We start from the raw sequence: 11183 nt of genomic DNA on the forward strand, positions 1-11183 counted from the left end.
TTTTCAACCGTTCTTTCTCGCAATTGGGAAACGATCGAGCTGCAGAATTTCACGATCAACCTAACACAGTGAATAAGAGAATGCGGTACGTCGACACAAGCCGATGATACAACAAATAATGTCGACGTGAACAAATACCCGTTCACAACAATCTCATGTTTAAGGAGGGTGGATCGCGACGATACAATGTTCCCATGCTAAACTATGATAAATATATTAAGAATTTCAAAATGATAATAATTTAATAAAATTTGGTAAATGTATTCTTTAAAAATATATAACTCAATATAAATTTTTTTAGATTTTTCTACCACACAGCTCTCGGGTAATTGAACACTAAAATTCACGTGTATAAGCATAGAGTTTTCATATGTGCACAGTTATACATGTCGTGAATAACTTCGATTTAACGCTCAATTATTCGATAACCATGTGGTAAGAATATTTGAAAAAAATTTTATTTGTATACTTGATGCCTAAGAATGTTATCACCAAATTTTATCAAATTCTGATTATTTTGATTTCGTGTTCCACCCCCCTTAACCCGTAGACAGAACACTGGTACAAATTTGCACCTACGAAAATTTCAAGTATCTAAAACTTCAAAATTCCTTTCTTCAATTTGGCCATTTTTCTATAATAAAACTTCATTTCTCAAGCTTTTTAACGATTGTAATCGATTATTAAGGAATTGTTACCCCTAAAAAGTCTCGTTGTAAGATTGATTCCATACATTCATGGATGAAATAAAGAGTTTTGAAAAGTCGAAGTGCAAATTTGCACCAGTTTAGTGAGTGTGTGATCTCAAAGGGAGATCACACAAACAATGTAATTTTATTACTTTTCAAAAAAAATGATTGAATTTATTATTTCTTCAGAACAAATTTTCCCTCCTGACTACTGTCACATCGATTCGATTGTGTTCGTTCGTTAATTTTTTGATGGATGAATTCGAACACGATTGACTCGAGTGGTTGTGCGATTTATAATCAATGGAATGATCTTACTAACGAGTTTTCGAATATTGAGAAAATTCAGTATTTTAAAGCATCGTTTTTTCAATAACTTGAACGAGTGAGTATCAGAATCGAGGGGGTCCATCGGAGCAGCGTTCTTAGTGTTTTCGGAAGGTCGAAGTAACACGTGCGCTTCCATGTGGGATGCCAACTACCCCGAGAGACTCTGGTAACAGGTTGCGAAACTTTTGAAATTATGCATATTGCATTATTCCATATTCCCCATACATTGCCATTATACCTGTGCAGAAAAAAATATCTTTTTATAGATTGATCTCTGTTCCTCTACAAACATAGTTATATTAAACATTTGGTGGATATATGCAGCCATAATCCTAATTTATAGCGGATGCTTGGCGATGCGCATCTGTTCAGATCTAGCCTTAGCTTCCGTAAAAATCGTCAGAACTTTTTGGCTCGATGAATAGGCAAGTATCGAAGTGCAGATTTTTTGATCCTTTATCTCTGATGAAACAAAAAGGGGAGGAAAGTGTTTCATTATGTAGTTAAAAAACGTCGGTCGTTTGTTTGTAGATTCATCAAATTTTTGATTTTGTTACATTTTGACATTTTATGCAGAATCAAACTTGCTTCATGCCCTTTTTTGGAATAAATCACAAAGCATTTTTATTTCTGGATACAATTCAACGCCCAACAAACCTTCGGGTGTTTCGTATTTTGGGGATGACTTCTGAAACACCCTGCACATGAAGGTGGTGCGTGTCTCAACATATTTATAGCTTGCATACCAGCATGAGTGGAAGAGACTTAACGGTTGAACTGGTGCTCCTCGAAGCTGACTGAGAGATCCTTCGCCGGAATCGGAAAACGTCGAGGACGAGTTTCACGTATGCACCAACGCCAGAGAAAACTTGGATCTTCCAAAATCTTTTCCTCAGACAACGTTTAATCTCATTCTCTCTTTCTATACACCGCTCCGATTCACATTCTCATCCATGCGTGTTTCAGAGTCTCAGCCTCCTTCTTAATACCCTCTTCTTATCTCGCATGCTTTTTTCCTATCTCGCAGGAGTTTTAATATGAGTGTTTTCGTCGTAATTGATCCTGCGCCTAGCTTATTGTTTGAGGTTATCATGCCTTCATCTCCTTCTTCTTTCATTCGCATTCCATCTTGACTATCTAACCGGCAATTATGACCTTTTGCTTTTCAATGTTGAGTGACAATGAAAACGAACGATGCTAATGCCATTCAAAAGAAGAATATTAGTTTCTAGAATTTTTTACGAGCCATTTTCAAAAGATAAACAACGTCAAGTGCATCGCTTCAATTTCGAGGAGGTTCAAATACGTTGTGTTGTCTATTTTCAGTTAATTGAGATCGTGTGTTCGAATACTTCGGAGCAGTTCGAGGGGTGAATTTCCCCGCACTGGGGTATTTTTTTTTCGTTTTTGTTTCTTCTCAGCGAAAGCAGCACGTCGATTTAGGTGGAACTAATTGCAACGTTCTCGAAAACACATGATCAAATAGCCAACATTTTGGTTTATGAAACAAGCTTTGTTCATCATCGTTTTTCGTAAATGTACTCTCAAACTAAAAAGTTACCGAAGAAAGTTCACTCCAGTCGTAATGGTCGATACATGTTCGTCGTGTTTTATGACACTTCGAGTTTCAATTATCCGTTAACAATCGGAGTCTAACGAGGTGCTTCGGTCTACGTATATGCCATTTCAATAGTGCAGTATTTCTTCTTTCACGAAGTTTTGTTGCTGCATATTTGTGCGTTCTCCGCATATATATATATATTTTCGCTCCTGGTATTTATAGATATACGTGCATACCTTAAGACTCTTCATCCGCTCTACTTTTCTCTCTGCGCCCTCCGTTCAACGACACAGCCACTTTTTTGCTTTTTTCATACCTTTCGCCAAAGAAGAAGAAGAGACCGCGTACCAAATAAAATCCCTAACCCCCGGAGCCTCGACAGGCAACGAATATTTTTCAAGAGGCCTGGCACGTGGCACTCGACTCTTCGGCTTGCCGCTTCCGGCCTTAACGAAGCCAAACTTCGAGCAAGCTCCTGCCTCTTCGCTTGTTTCGCTTTTCTTTCTCGTTAAATTTTCCCCTCTCAACCTCTCGATCTTTTTTACATTTACACATGAAGATTATAGAACGTTCTCGTTGATTGGTATCTCCATCGTGGTTGCATGTATACATAATAATAATTCTTTTATATTTAGGGGAGACTAGGTACGGTTGTGACAATTGTCACATAAGCGAAAGTATTGGGGATAGCGCGGGGATGTGCAAGGGGACTAAAGAGTTGCTGGCACGTCCGACTTTGTCTCAAAGTATTTGTCTTCACTAATTATCGACAAGTTTGTCTCCTTCTTTAAAGTTAATAGTCAAGGGATCAAATCGATTAGAACAGTGCCGTTTATCGATGTATTCTCATTTAAATCATAAATAATTTGAAGTGCTTAAAATGTGGTTAGCGAGGTTTATCTGATCGAATTTTTTCACTCGAAATGAGGGAAATTAAACACTCGACTGACAGGAAAATTCAATGTGATTTTATGAAATGGTGCAGATATTTATGGTCTATAAATTCTTAGATAAGTTTTTAGTAAAAATATTATATAGTTTCTAAAACCATTTTTTTTCCTGCGGTTTTCCTTTCTTTGCCATGGATATAGACCAGTTTTTCTGAATGCACTTGTACAAAGCTTACGAGAAATTCTACGGTCGACCCTTCCTGGCGTTCTGCCAGATGCTGATCTGTTCCTTTTCTCACTCCACCACGTGGCCTATAGGGTGCTTTCGAATGGAGAATTGTACCATTACGTTTGCATTATTTCGCGGCTCCCTGCCCTGTATCAAGGATGATTTTATCGTAAAAACAATAAAAAATTTCTTGTTTCAATTTTGCGCGCTTTACGATGCTGTTCCTTCAGGCCCGATTTGGCATTTCGGGAATTCTAAAAACATGTGTCATTTTACCGTCATGTTTTATTATTTTAGTTTACATCTTCATTGAGGATAGAAAGCAGGAAATTTTCAATTCTTAATCTTTCGAGGTCTCAAATCTCCATAAAAAATATTATGAAAATTCGTGAAAAATTAAATCCCTGTCAATTTTTGTGCACGTCGCCGGAATGTGTTTATATCACGATCCAAACCATTTCGAAACCGAAAAAAAGTTTGAAGCTTCCGCTTAGGTTTTGAAGAAATTTGTTCAAGATCCAACGCAGATCCGTGTCACCTGTCGAGCATGCTCAACCACGAATTAGGGTTGGTTCAAGGGTCCCGAATCGGAGCAGCTCAGAGGATCATTTCGCCACGAGATCTCAGGTTTAGACTTTGCGATACGTCTCGCTAACTGTCTATTCAAACTGCAGCTGCAGTCTAATTTAAAAACTCAAAAATCGGGCTTGACTCTTTCTTGAGCTGGCTCTCCGTCCATTATATACATGCAGAAAACATATTTTGAACCAAAAAACTCGCGAAACAAGCTGGATAACCGAATCTAAAGAAATTTATAGAAAAAACGATGCGTTTCACAAAGATTCCAATCGCACTATCACTCCAGTGTGAGTGGATTCAATATTATGATATTTAGAAATTTTTAAAATTGTTATATCAGATTGGAGAAAAATAAGTAATTCGAAATTCTTATCTCCGATTGAATATTTAGCAGATTACATGTTTAATCGAACATCCCTTCTTCGAATGCGTACTTGAAAATATATCCAACAGTTTTTTTTTCATATTTTCGAATTCAAAATGGAGATAAGTTGTTTTATAGATGGACCAGAATATAGAATATAACAAAAATTCGAAAGTGAATTTTTCGAGTGAGCTAATGAGACGCGTGTATTTTGAGCTCCGCTGCGTTTCGTTATTTTGGTCGCCAACGTTTCACCATTGACCCTTCGACTTTTTGGTGTTTCAGTATGTCAATCTCATTAATATGGATTCTTTCGTTATTTTATTATCGAAATTGTGAATATTCACCGTATCGCTGATTGTAGTAATTTATGAATCGAAAGAGTGATACTCGAATTTTCGAAAAATCTATATTTTAGTCGTCATTCCATGGGCGATTGTTACATTCTGTTTTCGATGTAAACATGCTTCGAACTTTAAGTTTTTACTTACTTATTTTCGACATTCAAAGCTCTAGTCGAATTCATCTGTCTCCATATTATCACTCGAATATTATAAACTCGAGATTTTAGCTGTTCGAAATTTTAGTCACTTTAACATTTGAACCCCGCCCCGTGAATGACTTTTCGGACCCATTGTACATACAGCATCGGTACCGAGTTAGCTCAAATCTTAAGCCAAGAGAAAGACGATACTGGCTAAGAGACACGAGGAGGGCATCAAATCAAAGACTTGATGGATTCGATTAGTCGCAAAGGCGACTCGAATTCGGTTGCCTGACTGATGCTCCGGTTTTAGATATGGGGCTTGAGTTACATCGCACGAGGTAACATCCTGCATAAATGCGTAACTTGATCAAAATCCAGACGAAATATATCACTATAGACGTATATATTCACCGAGCTGTTCACATATGTATAAATTTATGTACAGCTTGCTCGCACGTATATACACAGAAGTGAGGTATTTCATGATCGTGAATCGGAGGGACGATGAAGGGTTACGTGCCAAAGTAGCCTGGTTAAGCCCATCTCGCACGTTATACGTTCCCCAATCGTTAGTAATTGAAGAGGGATGTCTTCGTTATTGATATTCGAGGAAATGAAAGATTGGACATGACGATTAAACTTCATTGGAATAACACACCGAAAAAGTGGTTATTGACGAGTTTTTCTTTCATATTCAATGGAAAATGCTGCAACGCATGTCTTTTGTTACAAAATATAGAAGCTTTGAGTAAGACCAATTGGTTCTGAGGAATGGACAAAAGCATCCTTGGGAAATCAGCTTATGATTCGGGTTGAGCAATTCAGAACCACGTGAAGCAATACAGACACGACCTGTATGAAGGGCTTGGAGAAGATTGGGGAAATTCTCAAGCGTTCTATAGCCCAGCTCTTACGTGCAATTGATCCTTCAAATAATTAGATGCATCATAATCTGCTTGCAGGCTCACCATCAAAGCTGGATGTCCAATGAACCTCGAGGACTTTCCCATGGACACCCAAAGATGTCCTCTCAAATTTGGGAGTTGTAAGTTCTTCTAAAATATTGACTGGTTCCTTCGAGCTTTTGTTGTAGTTTGCTTATGATTTATTTGAATGAATTTTTCTGTTAATTTATATTTATTCAATGCCGAACAATTTCTTGGCTTGTCGTTTCTCAGAATCGGTCTGCTGCATGGTCTGTGAAAGTGAAATTTCAATTTTATATTTCTTTACAAATTTGTTGAGAATTTTTTCGTTCCGTTGAATAATTCATCCTTAGGAAAATATTTTGTGCTTAAATTTGACCGGAAATTCGTTCTATCGCTGTGAAATTTCAAGGGAATAACCAAATTGTAAATGACGTTTGAACAAACGTATTTTTCTCAAAGACACAAAATCTATTTTTCATGGAAGTCGGTTACACGACACGAGACGTGGTCTACAAGTGGAACAACGCTCGGCAAGTCGCTATAGCCGAGGATATGAAACTATCGCAATTTGACCTCGTTGCTAATCCTACCGCCAATCAATCAAACGCCGCATCGCTTTCCCAAAGTGAGTTTATCTTTGTTCTCGCACATTTTCCATTTTTTTATCATCCGCCCTTGCTGTATGTGTTTCAATAACATTGGACACGTATTACCGTTCGAATTCGCACTGCGCTTTTCTGTACCGATCAAAAAAATATGTATAAAATCTCACGATTGATATACGAGCTTTCATCACGAAAATAAGGGGCATGCACGTGTTATGGGAAGAAAAATTCTTGAAACGTGGAAACTATTGTTGAAAAAAAAATCAATCATCGAGGAGCTGCGATCGATTTCGTCACTCTGTGATTCTTTTTTATATTTCCGGTCCCATTGAACTTTCTAAACTCCTGAAGACTCCCTTAACGATTGACGTATCTTCTCAGAAATTTCATTGTTTTCCAAAGAATCTTTAATTCTCATTGTCAGAAATGAAATTTCGTCATTGCATTCATCGAGGGATCCAACAAATTTATTTGTCACCTCAACACTATTTCACTGTCAGATTCGAGGGCTGCTTTATCGAATAAAATATAGCCTGCAGCTCCATAAAATTCGAAATTTCATGCAACTGTGGTGTAAGTGAACTTTAGAACGCAAACACTAGATACGATTTTGCCGAGCGATACGGTGGTGGTTGTAGGTACGCGTAAGACAAGGCCTCGAGTTTTCTCAAGCCCTTTTCAGAGGAGCTAATTACGTGGAGACGAAGAAGAACGCGGGGGGGTTCTCGAAAGTGGTTCAACAACGACGAAGGTTAAAAGAGAGAGAAGCGCTGGTAATAAAGAGCTAAATGAACCATGTGTATTCACCGTCGAGTTTCTAATTGTGCCGTGGGTCGGAAGTCCTTAAACAAAACAGGGTCATTAAGCCCCACTGCGTTCTACCCTTTGGCTCTCTCTCTCTCTCTCTCTCTCTCCTCTCTATCGCTCCGTTTCTCTCATCCTCGTCGCCCTTTCCTCGCCTTCTTGAAAGACAGTGAAGAAGTGATTCGCGAATTTGTCGGTCGCGCATACAAAATTACGTGTTTCAATGCACACACGTACAAACGCAGTGGATGCACACGGTCGAGATGGTTTGATGCCAGAATTGACGGAGTCATGCGCCTTAAAGCATGAGTTTTAGTCACTACTCGTAGCGAGGCACATCGCTATATACAACTGTGACGAATATAGACATAGGAAAAAAGGTAAAGTAGCAAAAGCAAAGTGGCGATGATGCCACTCGAGATAGAGTGTTCATTGGTAACTGGTGAGGGTATGTAAGGCCGGAGTTGTCGAGGGATCTAATATCCGGCACGTGAGTGGAGCTGAGCAGGCTCAGGTCTCTCGGAAAAGTATGCCATCTCCATAGACCGGAGGAAGGTCGAATTGCGCCAAGCACGAGGGGGCAGGTATGCTTCATTCGGAAAAGACGAGCGACGACGACGACGACGACGACGACGACGGCGTATCAGGGAAGGAGCGAAAACGAAGGATGGTAATTGAGTCAACGCAGCATTTTTTACCCTCCTGCTCCGTCCCGAATGTGCTGGTTATCGGGGATAAATTCCACGCGACCAACTAACCAAAGAACGGTTTGTCGGTCTCGCCAATGCGGAGGACACGGCTCACGCGGGAGCGGAGAAAAACGATGAGGTCCAAAAATTTATTACGGCTCAGATAAACTCAAGCTCGTATCTTCCGAGCCTCTGAAAGAGGGTGAAAGTGAGGCTGCCGAAAGGCTGCGTTTTACGCTCCGAATTTTTAACTTATCCTCAGCATTAAGGGATCAGCCAGATTTTTACTTTTTTTCTCAGAATAAAATAAAATCTCGTTACCGCTTCAGGGGATGGTGGATTTCTCGTCATTTGCGTTGATGAGTCACCCGGATGGATGCGAAAAATTTCTTTGAATCACGCACAGATACCAGGAAATCTTGAAAATTAAGAATCGAATTTGTATAATATTTTTCATACTGCGAAGCACAGAATTTTAGTGTTAAATATTGTTCACATTCCGCGACAGCAAGCATCATCATAAATTTCTATAAACCCGTAGCAAGTTTGCCTGTAATCAAAAAAAGATCGGACTACGAGAACGCAAAGGGGAAAAAAGAGGAGAGTGAATCTAGTTATGATTCCAAAAAGAGATTCCGCCTACATATATACGAGGATATACGATGCCATGAAACAAAAGACATCGCCGTCCTGAACTTTTTCATTCTTTTCTTTTCGTCTTTTTTTCTTTTTCTTTCTTTTTTTATTTTTTTTTTTTTATTCGTCACACTTGAACAAAGTGTTAAAAGTTTGTCGCGGTGGTTGAGCACAGAGAGCGACCTCGAGCGTGAGGCCAGTTACGTCTTTCTTGAGCCTGCAGAAAAGTGGAGACTTGGGGGAAAAATGATGAAAAAGAGGGACTAACATTTTTTGGCAAGCTTCGATGCTCTTTTAGGCTTCTCGCGCCCGCGGTGTCTGTCAGGAAGCTAATGGTTCTGAGAGTGAGTGGGAAAGAGAGGGGGCGAGGGAAAGATGCCTTACATTTTGGGAAGGGAAAAAGTCAAGCGTTCACTAATTGCGACTCGTTCAAGGCGATTCAACGCCTTCTTCAAGACTATTGTGAAGTTTCTCCGACTTCGAATTTACGACTATAATATGTAGGTATATAGTTATACGTACTCGAAACTCCGCCAAGTTCGTCTTCAAGATTTCTGGTCTACGGGTCGAGTGGGATGGAGAGTAGTTTAGAGCATGTGATCTCTTGCCGTTAATCGAATTTCGTTCGATTAGCGACTGGATCGTGTGCCCTCGGCAGGTTCCCTCTATGTGTTGAAAACTTCAACAGTGTACTGTATTTGGCACAAAGACGTCGAATCACATGATGATATTGCGCGCAATGAAGCTTCGGATGCTCCCCCTTCCCAGCCACTTTTCTCTCTCTCTCTCTCTCTCTTGACAATTCTTCAACTTTTTCTACTTTTTCTATCTTTCCTCTCGTTCTCGTACTCATATACCCTGTCGCGAGGGTTCCGTAGCACCAGCTTTTGAAACCTTTATTTTCCTACTTTCGTGCTCGTTTCCATGGGCTTTGGCGAGAGCAATCAACGTTTTCAAGTGCTCCAGCAATTTGTACGCCAGAGAGTGAAAAACCCTGGCGGGATTCATTAAGGGTGGTGGGGAAATCGAAGGGACGGTGGAGTAAAGTAAATTAATGGAGAACGCGACCAAGAAAACAGAATGAGAAAGAAAGAAGGGCGAGGGAGGAAGAGGTGGAAAGGAGAGGAAAAGTAACGATGCAATTAATACGACAGATAAAATTTCCACGTATGTATATAATAATTGTGTTGCCAACTCGAGCTACGGTTCAAGAGAGCCATCGCGGCGGTGTTCTTTGGAACGATTTTTTTTTTTTTTTTTCATTTTTCCTCTGAAAATAACTGCAACACGCCTGTTAATAAATAAAAACCTGAAAAAAAATTAGCATCTTGAGTAATGAACAAACAGGCAGAACAAAGGTTTCTTCATCAAAACAAATGAATTAATATGATTATCAATTGTGCTTTGTTTTCATATTCGCAGCTGAGTACAGTATGCTTCTAGTGTCTTTTCATCTTCAAAGGCACATGGGTAATTTTCTCATTCAAGTTTACGGACCATGTGTTCTTCTCGTTGTTCTCTCGTGGGTCTCGTTCTGGCTCAATCGCGAAGCTACTGCAGACCGAGTCTCCTTAGGTCAGTTGGTTTTGTTTTTCAATCTATTTCGTTGAACTGCAAATCTAATGGTCGTCAAAATAATTCATAAAATAAAGACTCACGATTTGCTCAATCGAAATGAATTTTTTTTGCATGCCTATGAGGCTCTTTTTCAACGCTTTGCTTGCCCTTTTATTTGAGGTTAAATAATCGTGATATTTTTCCTTTCCAAAGGTATAACTACGGTTCTAACTATGACTTTTCTCGGGCTCGAGGCTCGTACCGATTTGCCTAAAGTTCCTTACCCCACGGCCCTCGATTTCTTCGTTTTTCTCTCATTTGCCTTTATCTTTGCAACGATAATACAATTCGCGGTGGTTCATTACTTCACTAAATACGGCTCGGGCGAGTGCTACTTCAGCTCCGATCTCAGCGACACGGACAGCTCCAGCGACGATGAGATCTCCCGCCATCCTCGAAAACGCGAAACGGTTTGTATCCCATTAGCCACAAATTTATTTTTCTTAATTGTTACTGCGATACCGAGTCGATATATTGAAATAATAATCAATTGAATATGAATATTCAGGCTGAATACACGAAACAGTGAAAGATTGAAAAGATACTTGAGCCGGCAATCGTTTGTATTGTCCTTACCTACTTTGCTCCTCTGATTTTATCGCGTCATTCATGATTGGAATAAAAATAAAAAAAGAGAGAAACAAGTGAGCCCAAACCGTTGCAATATTCTCTGCGGATCACTCTCACTTGCATTCGGTTTTATAACACATTTACGAAAAGCAATCAATTTTCCTATTTTTCATTAATTCATTTTTTATATGCAAAACTTCGAGT

The 11183-nt window shown here is 39.4% G+C and overlaps 1 protein-coding gene across 5 annotated transcripts in view; it reads left to right on the top strand.

Moving 5' to 3' along the window:
• The window catches only part of Grd (Glycine receptor), a 41466-nt gene that overhangs the window by 28749 nt on the left and 1534 nt on the right, over window positions 1-11183 (top strand). For all 5 annotated transcript variants that reach the window (XM_043410734.1, XM_043410735.1, XM_043410738.1 and 2 more), the window contains 4 exons: window positions 6092-6174; window positions 6543-6683; window positions 10215-10367; window positions 10563-10819. In XM_043410734.1, coding sequence (XP_043266669.1) covers window positions 6092-6174; window positions 6543-6683; window positions 10215-10367; window positions 10563-10819 — 634 coding nt within the window. The remainder of the gene's footprint in view (window positions 1-6091; window positions 6175-6542; window positions 6684-10214; window positions 10368-10562; window positions 10820-11183) is intronic.

The sequence above is a fragment of the Venturia canescens genome, chromosome 2 (genome assembly GCF_019457755.1).
Source record: "Venturia canescens isolate UGA chromosome 2, ASM1945775v1, whole genome shotgun sequence".
Lineage (NCBI taxonomy): Eukaryota > Metazoa > Arthropoda > Insecta > Hymenoptera > Ichneumonidae > Venturia > Venturia canescens.